Source organism: Nyctereutes procyonoides, unplaced genomic scaffold (genome assembly GCF_905146905.1).
Source record: "Nyctereutes procyonoides isolate TBG_1078 unplaced genomic scaffold, NYPRO_anot_genome, whole genome shotgun sequence".
Taxonomy (NCBI): domain Eukaryota; kingdom Metazoa; phylum Chordata; class Mammalia; order Carnivora; family Canidae; genus Nyctereutes; species Nyctereutes procyonoides.
The window spans coordinates 14,478,353-14,504,050 of NW_026575145.1; the positions used below are offsets into that span (position 1 = coordinate 14,478,353).

The following is a 25,698-nucleotide window of genomic DNA, read 5'->3' on the forward strand; positions in this document are numbered from 1 at the left end:
CATGATCCTGGAGACCTGGGATCAAGTCCCACGTCAGGCGCCCTGCATGGAGCCTGCTTCTCCCTCTGCTTGTGTCTCTGCCCCCCCCCCCCTCTCTCTCTCTCTCTCTCTCTCTGTCTATCATGAATAAATAAATAAAATCTTAAAAAAAATTTTTTTCAAACACGAAAGACATTTCACTTCTTCTAGTAGTCAGATCCGGATGACTGCATACTATTTTTGCTCACTAGGTTTTTGAAAATGTAGAGAAACTAGATAGGAAACAAAATAAATTGGTCATCATTTAATGTGGAGAGATCACTCTATTCAAGGACATGAAAAGCACTTTCACAAGAAAAACTATAAACTCTTTGTAGGCAGAGACGATATTCTAGCTGCCTTTGTATCTCTAATGCCAAACAACAGTGCCTCACACAAGTAGTCACTCAATGAATGTTTGTTGAATGACTGAATAAATAAATAAATAAATGGAGTGGCAGGGGTGGGGAACCCTGCTTTATATGGAAACAGGTTAGGTTTGGATTTGATGTAAGGAAAAGATTCAAGATGACTCCGGCACTAGACTGGGCCACTAAAAGACATAATGGATTATTTATTTATTTATTTATTTATTTATTGAAATTTACAATAATAGAATAAACATATATCTTGAATATATTTTTAGAGAAAACCACTTAAATGTTCAGATATTTTTCTACACGTATGATGATAAAGACAGCTCCTCACCTTCAAGGATTCTGTCTGCTAACATTCACTCAGGTTGAAGTGGATCTAAAACCCATGACAAATGAAGAGTAGTTGAGGGAATGAAGAACTGAAATCACAGCACCTGGGAGAAGACGAGTAACTGGCCTTGGTCATCCTCAAAGATGCCATGAGAAATGAGGGGTAGAAATACTCTGAGCAGCTCAGCAGGACAGAAGCCAGAAATGGGAGCAAAATTAAAGGAGAGCCAAGGGAGCACTCTGTAGATTTCAGCAACCGGAGAAAGAACCTTCTAACAGAGACGCGCCCAACCATGGGACAGCCTGACTTAACAAATAAAGAATCGCTGGCTCTGGAAGGTGTAGGCAGAGTTGGTGTGACCATTTTCAAGGACGATTGACTCAGGAGGTAGTGCCCACACACAGCAAGAGATTGAAGCTATCTCATCCCTTCTGACCAGAAAAAGTACTATTCAATAGAAGTCATTTTACAAATTCAGTGCTAATATTAAGTAGATAATTAAGAAGCAAATGTTTTTAATACCTCAAGGTGTTCAATGAGTATATAACAGATAAATGGAACATTATAGTCAGTTTGTTCCAGTAGACGTAGACCTTGGCATTACCCAAGGAAAACTTGGGTTGTCTCAATATGTAAAATAATACCGTACCTTAGCAGAGATCCCAAATGCTCTTAGGTGTTTCAAAGACACTAGGATTTGTTCTTTCTGCATCTTGGGCCACTATCCCCGTGTACTCTGTTATTTCAAGCCTAGCTTATTTTCTGCAGCTGCCTCCTAACAAGCCGTTTCTAATGTCTTCCCCCTGTAATCATCTTGACCACCACTACTAGATGTCTACCTAAAACTTCTTTTGAACTATTACTACCGATTCAAAAGCCTAGAATTATTAATCAATTTAGAAATATGTATGGAAAAGATTAGAAGAGACATAACTATATGAGTAGTTATTAAAGCGGTAAAATTATAGACTCGTGTTATTTAAACATTCTTGGTATTGTGCTAATGTTCTAATGATAAATAAAGTCACGTGCCAAAGAAAGAGTACAAGGTTTCCTTTGTAGGAAGACTACCTACCATATCACATACAAAAGCTCCAACTTAACTTTTTTTAAAGACTCCTCATTCAGTCTCCCAGTTTACCTCTTGCCTACTACTCCTGGAATAAAACTTCACTCACTTTCTATTGTCTAACTCTTTGTTCCCTTCTAGCCCTTTCCTTCCGCCTCGTCCCTCTTTGCTACGTCTGTGTTTGTGCCTCTTTTCCCACACTGCTCTCTACCTTGCCTGTAGAACAACTACTGCATCTCATTTGTGTGTTCACTTCCCCTATACTACAGGTAAGCCTCTGGAGGGCAGGGCCTCTATTCATCATTGCATTCCCCACATCTAGAATAGTCCTTGCAGATAAAAGGTGTTAATTAACTATCAGTTGAATGATTGCATTACATATTTTTCTAGTTGTTTACATGTTTTAGTGTAGGCTTCTCAAAATGAAAAGGTACATGTCATCCATACTGCCTAATTCAATACTTAAGTTCAGTACATTTTTATGGAATACCTACTGTGTATCAGGCACTTTAGTAGGTGTTAGGATATAAATTAAAAACTGCTTTTAAGAAGATCAATAAAGACCAGGTGGAATAGTTCTCAGCTAATTTCGCCTAACAAAATATACACCTGAAATCTATAGTCTAAATTAAAATAGTCAAATTTTCTAGACTTTACCACCATCTTTCTACTAAACCCATTCAAAAAAATTACATAAAATAAATATGAGATGGACTAGGTAGCCTGAAATCCAATATTAAACCATCAATGATAAGTAGAAATAAAAAAATCTAGGATAGGTTCTTATTGATTTAGGGGAACTGGCACTTAATCATTTGTGTTCCAAGATCTTTACAGTGATCAGAAAGATTTTGAAAATTGTGAAGGCTTCATGTGTAGTTTAAGCAATTTTAAGCCTTTTATGCAACACGGATATTGTGGAAGCTACTACATGTTACAGCTTTTCCAGAATTAGATGTAATAATTTGGTAAAGCACACAGGTAGAAGAGATCACTGATTTTCCTTTTCCCCCAATAAACTATGTTTATTATGCCAATTTTAATTACCATGCAATCTAATGGTTTAAGGCTTATATTTTCCACATCACTAGACATCATAAACATGAAAGCATTTTATACTGTCATTATACATCAATGTTTGTACTTGGTTATACATATATACAGAAATTATTCACACATCTTAACCTTGCTATTTCCTCCTTTCAAACCAACATAATTTTACCGTGAAAGCAGCTTTTTAATAAATGGTATAAGAAATACAGCAAGGCACACTTTTTTAAAAAACTTTTTTCTCATTACCACCTCAAGAAGCATAAAAAACAAAAATGTTGTACATAATTTAATAGTAGAATATCACCAGTTTATAATATACAACACCCATATAGTTGTTTCTTGAAGTGCTGCATAGATAATTATTTTTAAGATAAAATAAATAAAACAGCGCTTTTAAAAGTTGCTAACTTTTGAAAGAAAGACCAATGTTTCTTCTGTATGCTGCGATCAAATCAAATGTTGGCCTTTTAGGTAAATCTCCTTCAATAAACACAGGCATCATACCATTAAAAAAAAATCCAGATTGAAACATGAAATTGGTCAAGTATGGGTGGCGAGGGGTAGGGGTTGGGGGTGGTGTCATTCCAGACAGGTGAATTTAATGGACCATCAATTTGGTGGACTGCAGAACTTTAAAGAGTAGATGGGGAGGGAGGAGGCAAACGGAAAAGTCTCGCTGGAGAGGTGGGGTTGGTAGAGGTAGCTTGGGACAGGAATCCATGGGAGAACAAGCAGCTTTGTCAAACTTCAAAGACAATCACCTAAAGAAAACCAGTGCACAATCCAGATCACAAGGCTCATGTGGACAAATCGCATTCAGAGGGAAGATTCATCTTGGGAGAGGTCAATGTAACAATTGGCAGTGACGTGATGAAACCACAGACTAGCCCAGGGTGGGACGAGGAGGCCAGCCCTGAGTTACAGCCAGGCTTATCTACAAGAAACAAAAAAAGTGATAAGAAAATGTATCAGAAATCTGTTTCATTTGCCAACGTGAGCCCTTTGAGGAAGACTGTCATTTTGGAACTATCTGCTCATATTCTGAAATAAAAGGATACATAAAACAGTGATTTTCATTGCCCAAGTTTCACATTACTGACAAAGATGCTTCAGAATCTATTGAAAAATGCATTGATTTTTTTTTTAAAGACATGGTTTTAAAGAAAACAAGAAAAATCATCAAGTTGGACTTTTTCTCTGGATATCATCTACTCTTTTGCTTGTGAACTCAGTTTTGAGCACTAGAGATAGTTTCAAATCACGGAAAATGTGAGGCTGCCGGTGCCTAGCTATGTGGCAAAGTATCAGCAGTGATTCACAGCCTGGGAACCTGGGCCCTCAGGTGGTTCAACTTTTCCCTCAGTGACTATGTGTGACAATGGAACTGAACAATTCCAGTATTATACAGCGGTGAAATATTCATAGCAGCGTTAGAATCCCAAATGTTTTCAGCCCCTTGCGGATAAAAGGATATAACTTGGGCTTCTGGCTCGAATACGAATGCATTTCATTTAAGGTACACTCTGCAAATAAGAATGACTCAATTATATCTGTACATCTCGATAGCTCGGATACAAATTTGTTCCAACCTCACCAGTTCTGCCTATTTCTAAGTGGCTGAAAGCAACAAGTTGGATGTAAGGGACGGCTAAATTCCAGGGATAGGCAGTACAGGATGTAATTACTTTAGGTCCTCCGACCAACTCTCAAAGAAAGCAGGTTTTTTTTTTTTTTTGCTTGTCTGGGTTTTAACAAGTTCTGATGTCTGATGTCAGGTTGCTTTATTGTCTTTCTAGAACTAAATATTCTCATTCTCTGTCTCTTTCTCTATAATCTTGTAAACTTTAAGAGCCAGAAAAACTTTAGCAAATGTGGTTTGGCTGAAGTCACAGGAAGTTGGGGATAGAAGGCCCGTTCTCAAGAACAGGGAGAGATGGACAGGAACAGATGGTACAAAATTTGGTACATTCAAATACTGCAGTAACTCAAGAAAGAACGTGATGCATTGTTCAAATGCTGAGGACCTGAATCGAAATACGGACGCAGAGTAAGGAATCCTTAGGTGAGGCAAAGCTGGTCTTATTAATGCTTTAAATTCTCTCTGGATAATCAATTCTTTCAACTTGGCCCACTTGGGAAGGGGCAGGCAAAATTGATTGAGACACAGATCTGGTGTGTGTGTGTGTGTGTGTGTGTGTGTGTGTGAGAGAGAGAGAGAGAGAGAGAGAGAGAGAGGTGACGACCAGTAAAATCTTTGTCATTTAGCATGGCAGGGCTAGTTATTCAGAAGTTTTGGATAATAAAAACATTTCACATCCACCAGAACCTTCACATCCACTTTAAAAGTGATTTTTGAAGGTAAATTTGATAAGATTACGCTTGTATTGTTTAGTGAAAAAGTAATACACTATCACCAAAAGTAGTTTCCTAAACCTGCTTGGCCAGCTTTGGATCATATTAAATACTTAGTGTCAATCCAACTAACAGAATAAGAATTTCTGTTGTATACATGAGAAATGTTTGCTCTTAAAGTTTTCTCAGTTTGTGATAACTGACTGGCAGCAATTTTACTGTGTAAGTGTATACTTGAGCATGCATAAATACAAGTAATTGTTGAAAATCTAAACTCTATGAGCTACCAACAATTACATTTGCAGACCAATAAAACAGGAAAAAAATGGAGCTAAAAAGTTCTGAAGGAAATATATGCATCCTAAGTAAATACAGCCCCTCCAATACACACACACACACACACACACACACACACACACACACCATACACAGTAAAACAAAACTGAAAACCAGAGTAAACCAAAAAGGAAAAAAAAACAAAAAAAAAACAAAAAAACCTCCCTGGCTGCATGTGATGAGTTAAATTTTTATACCACAGGATTTATCCAGCCTGAAGTTTACGGTTAAATCATTCACCAAAGATCAGAGGCTTATGATGAGGATTATGAAGAAATAACTGTCAGAATACAGCAAAAAGATTAGTGCAAAGTACATCTCTTAGGCAGGTCCTAGGAGGCACTCCAGACATACATTATGTGCTTCCTCCAAATTAGGCAGAAATATCTGGATCTATCCAGTTACCTTTCCTTTGATGTGATTTGCTATAACTGACCTCTCTATTTTTGTAGAAACATGACACATAAATGAAAATAGTGAAAAGCACAGCAGTGTGCCTAGAAATCAGTGGAAATGCATCCTGTGTTTGACCATGTCTAAAACTTCAACAGTTTCAGTGGGTTTTTAATTAGAATAGTAAGTGAAAAAAAACCTCAAAAAATTTTTGAAAAGAATTCTTGTTAGTGTTGCAGACTGTTTCTGTGCTAAGTTGTAGCTCTTCCAGATGACATAACTTCATCATTTGAGAACTTATTTCTGGAGAAAAAAAGCCCAGCAAACTGAATATGGTGTATTTTATTATCTAGATAGAGCACCCCAACTGATAGTTTTGAAACAGCTTTAAAAAGTAGAGCTTTTCCCGCCCTATTTGAATCTTGTAGAGAGAACAATGACAACAGTTAATCTTTTATGGACTTGAGGTTTCATATTTACCAAATAATTTTACTACGGTATTCCTGATTTTTAACACCAAAGGCATGCCAACATTTTGAGATTAAATAACTTGTCATGGTCGGTAATATTTTAACAAAATGTAAATAGTTATACCCAGGTACCCAATGGTAACGACTGGTGAAAAATTTAGGCATCCAGATATTTGATCTGCATGATACTGAAAAAATTGACTAGGACTAGGAAATATGGTTATTTAAGTGGCCCTTGGCTGATAAAAAGTCACTTGGGTGCAATGTGAGTTCTGCAGAAGTAAAATCTGGCTGCTTCTCCCATTGCCTGAGATAGGGCCAGGAACCCCATCTCTGGGGCTCAATGAAATACTGCTGACCGGCAGGTGGGCTTGCTGATAGTTTTATATTGTCATGCCTATAAAATGTGAGGGCTGCGCAGATCCAACAGCATGTTCACTTCATACTCACTTCCCGGGTGCAAAGATGGAGCTGCTTATCATTTACATTTCCCTTCTCTATCTATGTAAAGGACAGAAGATACTCCTGGAGTATCTAAAAGGGAAGAGTTGTGACCCTGGGTGCCTCTTCTGTGCCAGAGCTTCTCGGGCTCCGGATATCAGACTGACTGGTGACTTGAGTAAGGGTCACAGTCACATGATATCATGCTCAGAGCAGTGTTGCTTCCAAGCCTTCATCCCTTTGCAGAAAACAAAAATCAGCCCCCTCCACCAGCCCTTCTGGTGGCAGGTTGGCAGAGCCAGCAGTACAATTGGTACTAATAGAACTTCTTTAGAAGCAGCTTATGGGATTGCAGTTATTCTCCCTTACTGGTCAGTTTCACTGCATACTGATGGAGAATGTGATTATGGGGTGGACATGTTTCACAGAAAATACATTTCTCTCTCTCCTACTTTTGTTCTCACTTGCGGCCAATTGTAAACTGAGTCTGAAACATAGAAAATTAGTTGAGCTATATTAGTAAGTAGGATGTCTTCCCTCGATTTTGCATATTGAGTTTATTTTTAGGGTATATATGGTATAGATCCCCCCTCCCCATTTCTAGCAGCTCTACACAGAATCACACATTTTAATGAGCTTAGGGCACAGGTGTTGCAGGAAAAAAAATAATGATGTTTGCCATTCATCTTTCAAATTAAATAATGTGTTTTTAAATAGTAACTTTTTTCATAATACATTATGGGAACAACATTTATCTGTCACATTTTAAAAGATGTATTTGTAATAAATGTAAATTACTTTTAGAAAATCAGTAATTAGGCTCATCAAAAAATAAACAATCTGCCACAAAAAAGATAATCTTTAGCATAGTTAAGTATAATAACTGTTATTTGAATAAGTTAACAAATTAGGGTAGATTGCTTCTGTAATTCATTTCCTATAGCACGAGTTTAGGTTACGGCATTAAGCTTCTGGAGTGGGGGGGGGGTGGAGATGGCATTCGGCACCTCACACTTTGGTGAAATACAGCTCTCACATTCAAAAGCTCAAATTTTCTTCTTTAGACTTGATTGAGAAAGTATATTCATCACAGGGGCTTAGACACAGAAAATAACAGAATTTTTGTGTCATTTTTCGAGCTGTATCATCATCTCAGAATTATCAATCAATAGCTGTCTTATTAAATATGAAGAGTGGAATGACTTTCTTAAAAATTTTGATGGAAATCAGCCTGTCACCTTCAGGCAAAATTCAGAAATTCTGTTTTTATCAAAACGCCATTAACTTGTCATGTATTCTCTCTGCATTTGCTTTCTGGGCCTGTTCTCAGGCTGTGTGTGGATAAATAAGAGCCTCCTCTTGAACATCAACTTTCTCCTCCTGTTTGAATCCTTAGACTTGGCCATGATTAGGAGCTGTGACAGCACAGCCTTCCATTGGGGAAGCAAATGTGATGATAGTTACATTAGACAGAAGCATAAAAGGGAGGCCCAGATCAGAAGATGCAGCCTTTAACCTAATCATTGTTCATTTCCAGGCACTGAAGGGAGAGGGCAGCTCTGTGTGCAGGAAACTCAGGTGCGGAGCACTATCACTGCACACGCATTTTGATCAGAGGGTGTGACTGCAATTGGGGGAACCTTCTCTTCCTCCCTTGGTGGAAGGAAGAATGTGAGGTCCTTCATTATTCAGCCACTTCCTGAAATTTTGTATTCTTCTTGCCAGAAGGATGTAGGAAAGATAATGTCACTAGAAATGTCGATTGTGACTATTTCCTCTCACTTTAGCTTCACAGTTACTTGCATTCAAGGGAATGTTTCTTCCACCTAAATGTCTTATTCAGATAAATATCTGCCATGACCAGTCATTCTGACTAGTTTTTCCTCCTATCATGGCATTGTTGACTCAGGCTCGTATTTTAAGTATATATAGATTTATATTAAATATACGTTTAAAAATATTTTAAAGTTATATATTAAAATAGGAGTATACATACCTTTCAATGAGATGATTTTCATGCGTGGAGAGGGTTGCATTCTACCTATGCATATTTTTATGTTGTTCTTCATGAAGATTTAGAAGATTTTCTTCACAGGTTAAAGTTTTGGGGTTGGGATGTAACACAGCCTTGTCTTTTGGCTGCTTTGCCTTTGAGGAGAGTCCTGGAACTCCAGATTTGGCCGGAGCAGCATTACGTTCTTCGGGCATTCCTGATTCATCCGTGTTTTCTGAACTTTCCCTTTTACTGCCCAGCCTTGAAGCAGTTAACTCTGAGCTCTCCCCACAGATAGTAGCTGGGGGTAAACCATCTGCTTCCTTTCCAACATCAGATTCTTTCTGGTGGGGAGGATTTGAAAGCGCCACCATGTCTACCTCATCAGCTAAGAGAGAAGTATCACTGAACGTAGGAGAGCCAGCTGCTGCTTGCGATGGAGTAGCAGCTTCATCTGAAAGAGTAGGTTCATCTGGAGGGGTGCTGGAGAGGCAAGGCCCATCTCCATCGGGGTCGTCCTCAACACAGGCCTCAAAGAAGCATTCGGGGTCTTCCTTGTCTTCTAAGCCAGAGTCAGTAATGTCTGGTGGCACTGGAGTGTTGCTCTTCTCTTCTACGTAACTGGTGACCTCCCCACAATCACTGTCATGAGATGAGAGAGATAAGTAGGAATAAAAGTCCCCCTTTCTCAGCTGGATGGGCCGGTGAGAATGTTCCAACACCTTCTCCTTGATCTGAGTTAATGAGGTAGGAGCAGCTGCCTCATTTTCAGGTTGAGATTTACTTTTTAGGGCCGTTGAAGCCATGTCGATGATTTCCTTAACAAAGTTGTGTACTGAACAATCCTCAGCATCTTTTTGATGGAAAACATCTGGCTCACAGTCACAACAGGAAATGTTGTCACCGACAGAGACATTCTCCTCTGTTTCATTTTGTTCAAGTGTGAAGCAGCACTGAGCAGATTTTCCAGCTACCCTTGGTGCATCATTAGATGAAGATTTCAATACGTCAGAATCCTGTCTATTGATAACTCTGGCTTCTGAAGGCAGTTCTGGATAAGACTTCTCAGTGGGAGCAGAAGCAGCAGTTGCATTTTCAAAATGGTGGTGCTTGTGGCATTTCTTTGGACGATGTCTAAGAGTTTGGGGAACAAATTCATTTCCAGCAGTATTGGAATCATCTGAGCTGTCCATAAGTGCTTTACACTTACAATGCTCAGTGTCTGAATTCTTCTTCCTACTTGAACTAAGAGTTTCTGATTCCTTTGGAATCCCATTCTGTTTGTCTTTCTGTCTTTCTGGAGTGCTTTCAATATTGCCATTTTCCATGTCAGCCACATATGGATCTTTATTAACTTTGAAAATATTTTTCTTATTTTCACCCTTTGTCCCTAACTCATGGGTGTGGGATAAATTCTTACCATTTCCATTACTTTCAGAGAGACATTTTATGGAGCTGTTCAGTAGAGCCTCAATGTTCAGGGTATCCGAGGGATTGGTCATTTCACTACTACTTACATCCTTACTGCCCTTTATTTCATCACTGAGATTACACCTTCTTTTATCTTTTGTCAAGGAAAACTTTGGTCTGATCCAGGTCTGCAGTTCATTCTTTATATAGTCCAGTCCTGACATCAAGTTGCATTCTTCATAAATTTCATCGTCTGTTGCAATACTGGAGTCATCATCCTCATCTTTGATGCATAGCTCTTCTTCTGTCAAGGTGAGGGTAGAGCTAGAAAGGAGGTCACTGTCATCTTCATCATCAGTGCAAGCAGAGGTGCAAGAGACATTAACAATCATGCTGACATTGACGTCGCTTTCATCAGCCACCGAACGAGTCAGGCGCTTCCTGAATGATGCATTTGATTCTGGGATCTTGTTCTTGTGTAATACAATATCCTCTGAGCAAAGAGAGAGCTCATCACTACTGCTAAGTTCTGTAAGAGATGCTGGCGAGTCTTCATTGATAGAAGATGCTATATCCAATGAGAGCTGGCCAGTAAAGGACATCTTTTGGGAACTGCTTTGGAGAGTAATATCAGAAACACTTCGCTTTATCTTTTGCTCTGAGGGGCTCTGGATATTCTCCAAACGATTCAGGAGATCTAGTGTCCTTTTACTCAGTTCCCCAACTGAGCCACTGCTCACACTTATGTCCCCAGAGCTGTGACAGCTAAAAAGATCCTCATTGCTTTTATAGGATGTCAACCAACTTTCTAAAGAAGTGCTTCGCTGGAGGCTGTCACTGCCATTTTTAAGGATGCCCAATCCAAATAAATCACCCCCCGGAGAAAGGGACTCAATAGATGAACTGTGTGATAAAATGGAGAGTTGTCTGCCATTCTGCATGCTAGCAAATGTTTTCTCTACATCACCACTTTTATATGAATTCCGATCCATTTCATGGGATGCACTTGCCAAAATCCTTTCATGGGGAGGTGCATCTGGTTGTAACTCTGTAGCCTGATGTTTAGATTTGCAGGACTTTTTATCAAAATAAAAACCATGAAGCAGGGGATCCTCCACATGTGCTTTTTCACTTTGTGACTGTTTCATTATCATTGGTAATTTGAGTTTTGAGCCTTGGAGGTACGAGTAATCATAAAATGTAAACACATCATGTTTTCCTTGTAATTCTTCTCCCAAACAATCAGGGGTATATTTGGTAATACTGTTTAAATCTCCAACTTTTCCATTAACACAACCCACTGGTGAAATGGATGACTGAGAGCTATTTGGAAGCTTAATGCGTTCCTCCTCATCTTTAAATTTTTGCTTTAACGTGTTAACTGCATCTCCCATTTGTGGGTCCAGATGTTCAGTTTCAGGGTTACTTGGGGACCCATCTACCACATTGAGCAAGCACATTTCAGAGTTGGTAGTGGTTTCAGTGTCTCCTTCACTCACAATTCCACTCTCACTGCCTGAATTCTGGCTCATGTCTCCTCCATGGCATGGGCAGGGCTTCACCAAATTGGAACCTCCTACGAGGTCCGGCAAAGATTTAGTAGATGAAAATGAAGAGTCTTTACTGAGACTCTTAGTTAAAACACTAGGCTGTGTCACGCTGGTGAACTTTGGACTGTTTTTCAGAAATGGCATGTGGTTGTCCTCATAGAGTTCAACATTGTGGAGGCTGTACACTTGGTAAATGTGTGGACTGGAGGGGGCGGTGATACTTGAGGCATACTGAGATCCCCCGTGATCACCTGCCTCTTCTTCATAACCAGGGTCTTCACTACCTATCTCTTCTAGCTTTAAGGAAGGCATGACAGGCTGGGGTTCTTGATCAAGGTCATTTGATTCTTCATTCAAACTAATTAACTTGTTACTTATGTCAGTTTCATCCCATTCCAGGGCATCCTCACTCGTACCATTCAGCTCCATCAAGCCAGGATCAATCACATTCAAAGTCTCCTGTGTAGGACAAAAAAGAAAAAAGAAAAAGAATTAGGGAACACAAACATGAACACTTTATCCATTCAAAATCTCTTGGAAGAGTCAGGAAAGAAATTTGCCCCAAGCATGGATTTGAAAGATAGCATAATTATCAGCTCTTTTCTCCTCTGGAATAATACCCAAGATTATTGAAATAGGTTTTTCTATCGATAGTAATTTGTCACTGAAGGCAATAACATAGATTAAAATGTAAAATTATTACAGCCACATTGTAATTTTTGGAATTAACCATTTCCTATTGATTCTTCTACATTTTAAACCTAGGACTGGGTGAAGATAAAACTATCAGGTAAATGAAGGTAAAAAGAGTACAGCCTGTGACATCATCAAGGCACATTCACTCTGATACTCTTAGTGCTGCAGTCCACAGTGGAATATTATCTTCAGCCACAATGGCAGACCCCTTCTTGCCTCTATTCCTGGGGTTCCCACTTGAAGCAGCCTTGCCTTGGGGAAGCAGAAGAGACTCATAGCCACCTGTAGAGCCAATCATGGTCAGAGACCCTTGCTTGTCTATCCTTTCTTCCGCCTTCCCTTTCAGAATTTGGCTCTGCTCCCAAATAGACCCAAGTTAAACAACACTTGACTGGTCTCTTCACTTACATCTTACTGGACCCTGAGTCTTGGGCTTCAGTTCTCTTAGTCTCTCTCTCTCCCCCAGTCTCTTTCTATGACAGACATTCTACTTTGATCTTGTTAACTTGTCTCACTATTGTCAGACCTGGTCCTGTTCAATATAAGCAGGAACCCTCCCCTCCAGCCCACCAGCAAGCCCTAGAATAACAACTATCTAAAGACTTTCCTTACTCAAGTTTGACCTAGCCCAGATTCTCTTACACTGCACTGTGCCAGCATGGTTGGGATCCTTGATCTTTCCTTGGATGTCCTGGTTTTAACTTGGTTTAGGTAAGCTTGACATGTTCTGGGACACAGTAGTTGAATGGGCTCCTGGACTCTGTCCAGATTCCCTCACCATCCTCACTTGCCATACAGCTGTCTAGATTCATGTGAGAGCCAAGAGAGATGATATAGATATGCAGGCCCTGGAAGGCTCACCTATAGATAGAAACTCAAATAGAACTTTGCAGCTCAGCTTATGTTTATGCAGAGTAGTCAAGCAGATAAACATGGCTCTAGAACTATGCAGAGCAAATGAAATGCTGACTTTGCTGCTTACCAGGTGTGTGGCCGTGGGCAAGTTGCTTAACCTTTCTGAGTACCTATCTCTGTATCTCTTGTTCAAGTGGGCTAGTACTATCCATCTTTCAAGAGAATTCTAAATACTACTAAGCTAAGGCTTGTGAAGGGCTGAGGGAGCAGTCAATGTAAGGTCGCTATAATTCTTAATACATGCAGCATTGCTCTAGAGTGACTTTGAGTCAATTCATAAAGGGTTCTCTCTGCCTACCTTCTTCTCAATTTGTCGTAAAAACCATAAGGGATTCATGATATACTAGGCAGAAAGAGATGTCACACAGTGTAATAGGTCAGCATATTTACACAAGAACTCAGAAATATTTTAACAGTCTGGTTGAAAAACAGGCCATGATGATTTTATTCCTCAGTAGTGGAGAAAAAGGCCTCACCAGCAACACATTCACAAAACTTTCCTAAGAAAGCTTCAGTCCTTCTTGGAATGAGTAGCTGAAGGATACAACACAACCTCATTAAGTGTAAAACACCCATTAGCACTTTATTATACTGGATATGTAAGAGATTATCTGCATAGCCTACTTAAAAGAGTCCAGTTACAAAGTAAACATTAATTAAGGGATATTTTTAAATTTTATGACAGAAATCTTTCATGCTGCCAAAGTTACAGCAGTTAATCTAGAACACTGGCAGTCATCATACTCAGGTATGGAGTACATTCGCTGTGATGAATTTTTATTAGAATTTCTGTTTATTCTTTGCTTGCTGATAAAGGAAGTACTAATGACCGCTTAGTATGGCTAATGAATGTTAAAATCTTCAGCTGTAGAAACAATCAATCAGTCTAATCAAATAGTATATTAATTTCAAATACTATCTTGCCTGACATTGTACTCTGAGAGTGCTAATAAATAATTGAACTAGTCTTTCAAAGAAGCTCTCTTTGTAACTCTCTGGTTGACTTAAACATTAAGCACAGATTTTTCTATGAGAGTCCCAAACCTGGGGGCTCACACGAGATGCAGGAATTGTGCCATCTGGGTGTGTGTCAGGAGCTTAGCCCAAGTGACACCTGTAACTTGGACTTGTCTCCATGACATAGTCGTTTTCTGACCAAATGCTATCTTTGTGGCTTTACAAATGCAAGCCTCAGAAAGTATAAAACAGCAGCACCTAAAAGAACATCCTCTGCTCCATTAGTAGCTGGAGTAGAAATTTTCTGTAGGAAAAGATTAAACTTTTGAATGTAATTCTGTCCTTTCCCCTCCTTAACTCTCTCTTCCCATACATCCCTTAATTTATTGTAATTGCTGGAATTATTTATATGTCAATTCCTGAGAATATCTGTCAAGATCCTTTAGAAAATCGTTCACTTTGGGCTTTAAATTTTACATATTAAGGAAGTGCTATTTGTTCTGCTTTCATTCACTCCCTTCTGTTGTGGATTAAATTCTGTCAATATTTTCAATAAAATCTCCATTTCCTCAGGATTTAACCTCAAACATAAAACATCCCCTGGGGGCAAGAAAGTACAGAAAGTTTCCAAGTGGAAGGGAAGGGCATTGGGATATTTATATAACTAAAAAGTTATCTTTGAGAAAAATGATATATGCATAGAGTGATGTAACTGGCATGAAAATTATTTGGTCGAATGCTCTCTTTGATGATAGCTCAGCAGCCAGTAATGCTCAAGCTAATTAACCATTTGTTGTTGTTGCTTTTCTAGAGGAACTGTCTGGTACTTTTTAAAAGGCACAAATGATCCTGTCTTTGATAAGGTGATAAATCAAAAATGGATTTAGGCAAAATCTAAGAATATTTGACTGAAACCAAAAGGATAGTGAGTAGTCCATGAGGTTCCAATAGAAAGATGCAATTCCAAAGATAATTCTGAATTAAATTAATTTGTGTGAGGGTCTTTCATTCATAAACTTACTTCACGTGCAGAATTTGCCCTAAACCTAAAGCTCTATATAAATACACACACATACACACACCCCTGCAAGATCTGCTCAAGAAATAAGTAGAATTAATTGGTGCTGCGTTTTTGGTTTTTTGTTTTTTATTCTTGGAAGCAGGTTATTTATTTCAGTACAATATCTACAGAGAAAGTAAAAGAGGATGGAGAAAAGATGGTGATGATGATCCAATTGTAGCAAGTAACATATATTGGAATTAACTTCCTTCTGTACATGTATGGCTTTAATTGAATTAGGTCTCCCATTTCTAGGATTTTCTTAAAATTTTAGGTTACAAAGTGGGTTTTTATAAGCAATGAGAAACATATTACCAGCTCAAGTGTGGGGTGAGGAAACTTGACACTATGAAACAACCCAACAGAGATATGATATAGCTACCTCTAGATCCCTTTAGTTTCTTTTAAAAAGTTGCATCTTTTGACAATCTAAAGAATGTCAAAAAGATTAGCATGAACTGAATGTTCCAGTCAAACTTCTGGTGCTCTACATAGGCAAAACCATGAGAAGGACTTGTAATTTGTGTTCCTCCTATTTATTCCAGACCCAGGAGTTTATTAAGCAATACCACTTGCAAAGTCCTAGGAATAGAGATTTATCTATTGAAAAGTGGAATATAACAAAAATATACAAATAAATAAAAATGACAAAAACAGAAACATCATTAAATGTAATTGAATAAAGATCTGTGTATTTACTCTGGAGCAAAATGCAGACCACATGGAATTTTGAGGTGTTGGACAGGAGGGAGAAATAATATATCGAGATGGGGGTGGATCAAATTAAACAAGGGGAAATTCCAACTTTCATATATTTTTTCTGCTTTTCTGATGCAATTATTTTCCCTTGCATCCCCCCTGCCCAAATCACAGTATCTGAGGACTAGATGCAAAATTGTTTCCAGAAATTTGAGTGGGGTGGAAATTTTATTTAAAAAAACAAAAACAACATCAACAACCACAACAAATCACTAGTTCTCAGAAAATGGAAGGGATAGCTTTTTTTTTTTAATTTTTTTTAATTTTTATTTATTTATGATAGTCACACACAAAGAGAGAGAGAGAGAGGCAGAGACACAGGCAGAGGGAGAAGCAGGCTCCATGCACCAGGAGCCTGATGTGGGATTCGATCCCGGGTTTCCAGGATTGGGCCCTGGGCCAAAGGCAGGCGCCAAACCGCTGCGCCACCCAGGGATCCCCGGAAGGGATAGCTTTTAAGAGAACTCAGAGTTTGTAGTAATCTGCCTCTTTCTGAGCAGAGAATAGATTCAGAGTTAGCATGAAAAAAATATAGATGAAAAAAGAAACAGGAAGAAAAGCAAAAGTGTTCACTGTTTATAAATCATTTTGGGATTTAGAGTAGAAACTCAAATAGATCTGAGTGTTAACCCTGGATTCCCCCTCTCCATGTTAGCTCTGTAGTCCAGGGCAAGTTATTTAACAGTTATGTAGTTACTTAGTTCAGCTATTTAACAGGCCTCAGTTCCATCATTTGTATATCAGGATAATCACAGCACATTGGATCCACCTTAGGGAATGTTGGGAGCTTCAAATGAGAAAATGTATGTCAAGTCATATAGGGGGGTAGAGGGTTGGCACACTGTGGGCGCCAATGATCAGCTATTAGCATAGATTCCCTTTGCTGAAGTGGGACAGGAGATTAAGGCTGACAATTAAATAACCATAACTCTGTTTGCACGAAGACTGGTGGTTGGTTGACTAATCTCTTTAGTACAACCACATGCATGGAATTTAATGAAATAAATATCAATTAGACCCCTTACTCGCTCCCATCGCACTGTAAATGGGGTGTGGGTTTGTCTTTGTATGTCCTGACTGGGCTTATCCCTCAGGAATAACCAGATGAGAAAAGACACCTGCCCAGCCCTCAGCAAGGCCCATAACTCAAGCACTTTCTATTTCCTGAAAATATTTTTTTTCAAAAAGGCAGGTCCATTGTCTGTGAAATTCTATCACAACTGACACATGAGAGCAATCAAATCCTGCTCACTATCTATCAGATTGACAATAATGTTAAAGCAACTTGTCTCAGCTCAGAAAATGCTTTGAAAGTCTATCTCACACTAATGATCAAAAACTGTTCTAGCGAATGCTCTTTTTTCAATAACAAAGCTGATCAGAAACTCAAAACAGACAAGTAAAACCCAGTCATCTCACAAATCTCACTAAAATGAGTACTGACATGGACATATTTCCTAGTCTTGACTCTACAGAACATTTCTGGAATTGCTGAAGATGAAAAATCCATTAGATGTTGTTTTAAAGTAAGTTTTCTAATAGCAAAAATTGCCTTAGTTTTCAGCAGGAACCAGGGACAAAAAGAGTCCAGTATTAAGAATCAGGGGTTTTCCTCCCATATATAAACTCCATGAGGGCAATCTGTCTTGTCGCCACTAGAGCCTGGCAAAAACCAGGTTCTCAAAAAAATTTACTGAGTGAACTGAATGCAGAAAGACTTGGATGTGGTCTTATGAACCATTGAGGAGATCTGGGGAATGGTCTTGAGGTTAAATTCTGCCATGATGAAACCACCTAGAGAATTCCTGACTTTCTAGTTGGTGCTGCCTCTCAATTGAAAAAGCTAGTGTCCTCAGAAACATTATGCTTATGAATATGCTATAGAAAAAGTCATATAGGGCAGCCCTGGTGGCTCAGCGGTTTAGCGCCACCTTCAGCCCAGGGCGTGATCCTGGGGTCCCGGGATCAGGTCCCACATCGGGCTCCCTGCATGGAGCCTGCTTCTCCCTCTGCCTGTGTCTCAGCCTCATCTCAATCTCTCTCTCTCTCTCTCTCTGTGTGTGTGTGTGTGTGTCTTGTGAATAAATAAATAAATTCTTAAAAAAAGAGAGAGAAAATTACATATTGTATGGCTTCATTTATATAAAATTCCAGACTCGACAAATTCATAAAGACAGGATAAAAATGGGTGGGAAGAGAGGAGGGAGGCAATTGCTTAACATTTGTGGGGTTTCCTTTGGGGCAATGAAAATGTTTTGGAACTAGATAGAAGAGATAGTTACACAACATGTGAATGTACTCAATGTCAGTGAATTATTCACTTTAAAATAATTAACTTTACATTATGTTAATTTCACCTCAATTAAAACAAAACAAAACAAAACAAAACAGGGGCACCTGGGTGGCTCAGTTGCTTAAGTGTCTGCCTTCAGCTCAGGTCATCATCCAGGGATCCTGGGGTTGAGTCCTGTGTTGGAGTTTGTTTCTCCCTCTCCCTCTGCCCTTCCCTCTGCTTGTTCTCTCTCTCTCTCTCTCTCTCTCTCTCTCTCTCTCATAAACAAAATCTTTAAAAAATAAAATAAAATAAAACAAATAAGCTAATAGGAGTCTTCAGTCCTGTTGAGTTTCAAAGCCTGTAAGACCAACATACATAACAGGACTTCATCACTGTGTCAAGAAACTTGCTTATTTTTTTTTTTAAGAAACTTGCTTATAAAAATATTACAAAAGAGAGTATTTCTGAATTCATTTATGTCTCTGTGCATATATTATTAATAAAGGTAGTTTTTGTTATAGACTGTTTTGTCTGTGCACATGCTCATCATTCTCAGAAATGCTGAAGAAAAGAGCATCCTGTTTATAGTACTTCTCTTTGCTCAACTTCATTCATTTTGATGTAACAGTCTCTTTTGAGGCGAGAGGAGTGGGATTAATAGAGCCCTTATCTGCTGGGATAGCCCGATCTCCTTTGACCTTATTTTACTTGATTCCTCTGTAGTATTTGACTCCATTTTTCTTGAAATTTCCTCCTCTTTTGATTACTTTGATGCTAAGCCTCCTCATAAAATCCATTTCAGCTGCCTTTTAGATGACAGTATGTCTCACAGTTATGTCTTGCCTCTTTTCACCCTATAGACTCTCCTGCCTTGAGTTTAGTCACATTGCTATTGTCTATTATTTTGAAGGGTGTATAGGCTTCTTTGAAGAGAAAGGAATTCAGAAAAAGTATGGGGGGGGGACATTGCAAGAAGAGGGAACAGTAAGAAACAGAGGCAGATGGGACAGAGCTTTAATGCGCACTTTCATAGGAGGGGAGAGCAGCCAGCAGAGGGAACAAATAGCAGAAAAATCCAAGTAGGACTTATATATTCTGGGAACTGAGAGAAGGGGACATTTAAAGTAGTGGGTGGTTAAGAGCGTTATAGGAGCAGAATAGAGAAGAAGAATGGGAGGTAAGGGAAAACCACTGAATTAGCAAGAAGAAAGTTATCTGTAACTTTTGAGAGAGCAGATCCTAGAGGCTGGTTAGGTGAGGAAATGAGCGTCAGATGTGCCAGAGAGTAGCCAGAAGGAATCCCAGCTCTAGAGTAAAATTGCTATTAAAAATGGGAGCCATGTCCTACCGGGCTATTTACCACCTTTCTCATCCTCTAGAATCAGTCTTGAAAGGAGAACAGACATGGAGAGACCATGGAAGCCAAAGAACGTAGAGGGTTCCATAAACAGGGTGATCGTGAGACTGTAGGAAGGAATTCCACAGAAGAAAGGATACTATGACATATGAGCACTGCTTTCTCCCCTTTCTACAATCTCAGTGTCACTGGAGAGCCTGCCCCACTGGCATGCTATTTAGATTAAGAAGCTGTATGTTTGTGCCAATAAATTTTTAAAAAGTAGATATTGTCATAATTTTTAAAAAGTAGATATTGTCATAATTACTAAATAACTCTTAGATGTAGTAACCTTAGTGGTGGTAGTACGGAAGCTATAGTGGCAATAGTCAAATGTCTTGATTCAAGTTAAGTTTTTCTTATATAAGGTAATTATTGTGTAAATCGTTACTCCTATCTGTCAGGCATCCACTGTAGAAAAAAGGTACCTTCCCACCCAACTCTGAATATTTTACTGGAAGTAACTAGAAAAATAATCTACTACCATTTAAAAATTATTTTGTCTTGACTGTTGCTTTATATGCAGACATATAGAAATTGTCATTCTATATACACAATAGACTGAATAGGAAAATTAGTTATTTTTCCTTTCTTAGTCACTATTTTGTTTCCCTGGAAGTTTTCCCCCAGAGTTTCAAGAAAGTAACTAAATTCAGAATTGCTGAGAAACTAATTAAACAAAAAGCTTAGGAAAAGATTTTTAAATAAAATAATTTCTTTTTCTGATCCCTATAGTATTATATAGAACTTAAAGAAAACGAAGCACAGAAGGGTCATGACTTCAATAAAGTTGTAAAACCCGACCACAGTAAAATGGTGGCATTTTCTACATTCTAGCACATGGAAAACAGACTTGGTTGACAATGACAGAACCACATGCCATGTTTCGTAAAGGACTTTTTTCCCCGCCTAATAACATGTGGCCTCATTTTTCTGGCATTGTTTTAGCTGTCTGGTGTTTGCCTTTTGGCTGTCAGAATTGACAGAACATGTGAGTTGTGTGCCTCTGGAAGGAGTTTTTGCCTTATCTTTGCCTTAGTGCAAAGTATTCGCTTATCCCTCCTTTATGATAAGGATCTCCCATTAACAAAAACTTACAATTTTAAAACCTCCAAAGCATATTCATAGTAAAGAGGAGGTGAAAAGTGCTGTAAACAAACCAAGTTTCCCAACACATGGGCTTTTCTGTGACATACATTTGGATTTCCAACTTCAGGCTGAATTTTAAGAACACGCAATCTGCGGCATGCCCCTGAGGTACCCAAGTGTACAAGGAGAGCCTTGCCAACATGCTGGGCTCTGCTCGAAAAGCCAAACGTCACATAGCGCCCTTTACAAAGTACATATTAGTTGAGAGAATTGTGTGTCTTTTCATTCTTAACAAGGTACATATTAAGAGCCTACACGGTTATTATTGTTCTTATCTGTTTGTTCCTTTCAGATAAATAGGGTGTGGGTGGTTTTGTTTTGGTTTTTGTGTTTAATTCTTAGGCTGTGACTACAACACACTGTTTAGAGAGAAAAAACAAAAAAACAAGACTAAAATGTTGGCCAATTTTGATAATTAAGGATTATCAAAAATAGTACATATAATTTTAATCTCTTCTCCCTCCCAATTGACCAAACTTATCTTCCTTTTCTGAGTTTATCATCCTGATTGGCCCAAGGTTTACAACGATTAACAGGCAGCTATTCTAAGATTCATTTTCTTATGATGGCTTAACTCTTATTTCTATTATCTGATTTTATTTCATTTGATTTACACCTTTAATAGATTCCTTTACAGATCAGTGCTTTTAGACTTAGGGAAGCTCAATATTCTCAGAATTGCTAGAACACCTCCCTTGCATTGTCACTATTCCTTCAGTAAAAGTGATGAGAGAGTATACAAGTTACACTTGATGCTGGAAAAGTCGCTTGAAATTTCAGGATGAATTTTCCTATAAGGTATTAAACATCTTTGAAGTAAGTTTCCAAGAGATTTTTTACTTTTGATTCCTAGAATCCTTAGACGTTTTAAAAATGTAGAATCCCTGGGGCATTGTCTTTTTTGCGATCTCAAGAGAAAAATACTGAGGATCCTAAGATCCAATTAGATTTAAAAACTCCATCTTGATTGCAATAGAAGCTCTGGCCCTGGTCTCTCATGGAGGAGGCACTTGAGAGTTTTGAATGTCAGGACATTAATTCAAACTGTAACCCAAATCAAAGGTTCCCAAATCAAAGACATGTAAATTTCATTCTAGAGGAAAAATAATCTCAAAATGTGAATTCATTCTGTAAATCAAAAAAAAAAAAAAAAGCAATATTAGAGGTTTAGGGTCACCTTAATCCCTTAAAATTCTTTTTCAAAGCAAAAGATAACCAAAAATAACTACAAGCCCCAAGCCCTTCAGATATAGGTCCTTAAGCTATGATTTAGAGACTATGCTGAGTCCAAGGAGGCAGGATACTGACCAGCCAGTGGAGCTAATTACCTGGGCAGGACCGGCTGAACTGACTATTCTAGGCACTCGACAGCAGTAGCATTTGTGCCTTCTGTCTGCTTTCTTTGCATAGTCCTTGCACAGCGTAGCATATGTTGACTACATAAACCTTGACCGCTTTTTTTTTTTTGGTCCTTAATAAAGAGCAAGTAATCAGGGAAATATAACGTAGGTGACCTCCACCTCCTACCAAATCAACAATATTTTTCAAAGGTCTACTTTACCCAAGACACTCTCCCAGCAAACATCATCACTGCTCTCAGGGAGCGTGGGGACCACCTGGAGAAGCAGGCATCCCTTATGTTTATCCGCAGATAGGTTCCACACTGGGGTAACAAAGGGTTTTTTTTTTTTTTCCTCCAAATTTAAAGTCCCTCCTCCCAACAAATTAATCATTTTCTCTCGTTATTTAGTAAAATCACTAGATGAGCTGTGACTCCATAAACTTTAGGAACTCATTTATTATGTTGCCTGATCAGACCTTGCGTTTATTTACACAGTGTAACCCATAAAACCCAGCTTTCATTAGTGCTGGGGAGGAACAGTCCTGCTCCCTTTGCTGGGGAAGGTGAAGCTGGAGAAGATAATTAACCATGAAACAATAAGGAGCCTTGCTGGGTAAGCAGTAGTGTGAAAACAGTTACTACTCACAAAAGAGGGGAAATTAGCTTGCTGGATAAAAAAGGAAGTGTCAGATTGAAGACTGAAAGGCCTGCCAACAGAAGTAGATAGCTCTATGCATCATTAATGAAATTTTTTAACACTTAAACGCCACAGCTGTCCACATTTAAATGCATGTAAATGCCATGTGTTTCCAGAGATTAATATGCATGTTGAAATATTTCTTTTCCCCTTAAACTTCTAGATGTTGTCTCTGTCTGTTTCATTTCACCTACTTTCTTTCCAAGAATAAAAATGCACCAGCTTTCTCAGCATCGTGTCCTCATTTCCAAAACCCACGTACACCGAGCATCATGGAGATGGGCAGCGCGCTCATTATATTTTAACAAACACATTATTTTACATTCATAATACCGATATTTTAGTAAACAGAAAGTTTGTTTTGATTTTGCTGCTTCACAGAGTGAAGACTTATGATGTGCGTTTCCTTTCAAAACTTCCTCCTGGAGCATTAGTGCTCCCTGAAGCAGCCCCATTTTGGCAGAAATTCAGTTCTGTGAAGTGCCAAAAGAAATAGAATAAACAAACACTGCTCCATGCAGCTGGCAAGATAATTTACATATTACTGCACACCAAACATGAAGACCTGAATATGGATTAGAGCTACGGTGATGACACAAATGTCATATAGATAAAGAGAAACAAAATCCAACACATTGTTGTTTATTTTACCACTGCTACTGTCTAAGTGCCACTCAGAAAGAGAAAAAAATGGAGGAACTGCTTTTTGAAAATTGGACTCCCTTCCTCATTTGAAGTGGGTTCTTTCAGACTGTAAAACAAGGAAAAGAGCAAAAAGGCATGGATTATTTGGATCCCCTAATATTCTGTGCTTTTGTCTTCTGAGTTCAACCAATTTCAGTGTGCATCAATTTGAATGACACGAGTTAGTCATTTTACAGGAACAACCTTTGATACACAAAGGTTGGAATCCCTACCTTGCCCTTGCGCCACCCTTGATAGTTTTGGCTGAGCACGTTGCTCTTTCACTGAGAATTTAAGTTTCTTGCATGGGATCCTTGGGTAGGGAGGTCCAGTAGGCCATGTGGGCCCACTAAAGCTCCAGCAGGAAATACTACAAAGTCGACAGGACTCACCCAGAGTCCTAAGCTAACTTATCTTCTCTCCTCATTCCTGCACATGCCTATTGCTTGATTGCTACAAATAAGTTGACCCTTCTTGTTCATAGCTAGATGTATGGGAGCCCTAGGGAGGAAGAAACAACTCTCTAGATATTTATTGCCACAACTCCTTTCCAGTCCTTGGGGATGACAGCAGCTATTTGAAGAGCTAAGAACATAACACTTAACAAATGATGATGGTAACAAGGTGAGGAATAAAGAGAATGCTAGATATTTTTAGCTTCTGCAAAATTAAAAATTCTTTATCCTGTATCGAACAAGGTTGACTTTTCTTATATGCCAAAAACTGCTCTTGAAATGGGATTATCTTAGGAGCTTCTGGTACTTTAATGTTTAGAAGAATTGTCATTATACTTACTCTTGCTTAAGTGTAAAAACAAGAGGAGAAATCAGGGTCATGTGAGAGAATCTAGTTAGTTAGATATCATTAAAGTTTAATAGTCAAGGAATGGTCTTTAAACATTGAAGAAACCAACCATTTGAGAAAGGTCAAAGGAGTTGGAGTTCTTTTATCTGAGGGGAGGGAGGGAAAGGCTATACAGGGACTTATTTCCTACAGCATTTGGAAGGTTACTACAACTAGGACAATGAAAAAGTTCTCTACTTCTAAAACTCCAAACTCAAGAAATGGAATTACACTGCAGCAAGAAAAAGCTGTGATTCACCAGAAGAATTTGCTATTCAAAGGGCAACTAAACATTCTCAGAGACTCCCATGAAAGTTTGTGAAAAATCTATCCCTAGACTTTTTTAAAGACAGAAGGGAGAACAATGTGGTTCAAGATAATCCTACATACCATTTCTCAAACCAAGCTTCCTAAAATAAATCCCTTCAGGGTAATACTCCTGTCATTTAAAACAAAACAGAACAAACACCAACAACTTTCAGTGGCTTTTTTCTCTTTTAAGTTATTCTGACTGACTTTTAAGGCATCCCATAATCTGGTCATATAAAAATGACCAAAATGTAATATAATGCTTCTAATGCAGACCTTCATCATGGTAACTGCCTCATGAATATCCCCTGCTCATTCATGTCACTATGCCTCTGTTATAGCAAGTATTTAACAAATATTTTATGAATGAATGTGTTTTCTATTGCCCTTACCAAGTCTCTCAAAATTCAGTCTTAAACTCTTCTATAAAGATTTATCTGGAAACTCTGCCCTCAATGGTTTCTTTCCCATTTGATCATACACCAGTGATAGAATAATACAATTTAGTATTGACATTTGTTTACTCATTCAACAAATGTTCACTGAATACTTCCTACATAGTACCACCCAATCACTGAGCAGATAGAAAGGTGAACTGAGCATAGACTCAATTCTCAAGTATCTTGCAGCTTTGTATTTGGTTTTGTAATTGGTGCTGTCATTTTCAGCCCTAACACAGACTGGAATAATTATTGTCTCATTTATGTCAATATTATCTTACTATTGCTCCATATAGCTTGCCAATTTCTTCAGCGTGAAGATCATGTCCTGTACTCCTTCTGTGTAGATAAATCTCTGAACAACACTGAGAATATAGCAGGTA

At 38.5% G+C, this 25,698-nt stretch overlaps 1 protein-coding gene across 1 annotated transcript in view; it reads right to left on the reverse strand.

The window, feature by feature from the left end:
* Positions 1-381: 381 nt before the first annotated feature.
* The window catches only part of AKAP6 (A-kinase anchoring protein 6), a 482,960-nt gene continuing 457,643 nt past the window's right edge, over positions 382-25,698 (reverse strand). The window contains exons 13-14 of the mRNA XM_055309349.1: positions 8,837-12,252; positions 382-3,782 (exon numbers count right to left, since the gene is read on the reverse strand). Coding sequence (XP_055165324.1) covers positions 8,878-12,252 — 3,375 coding nt within the window. The 3' untranslated portion in view covers positions 382-3,782; positions 8,837-8,877. The remainder of the gene's footprint in view (positions 3,783-8,836; positions 12,253-25,698) is intronic.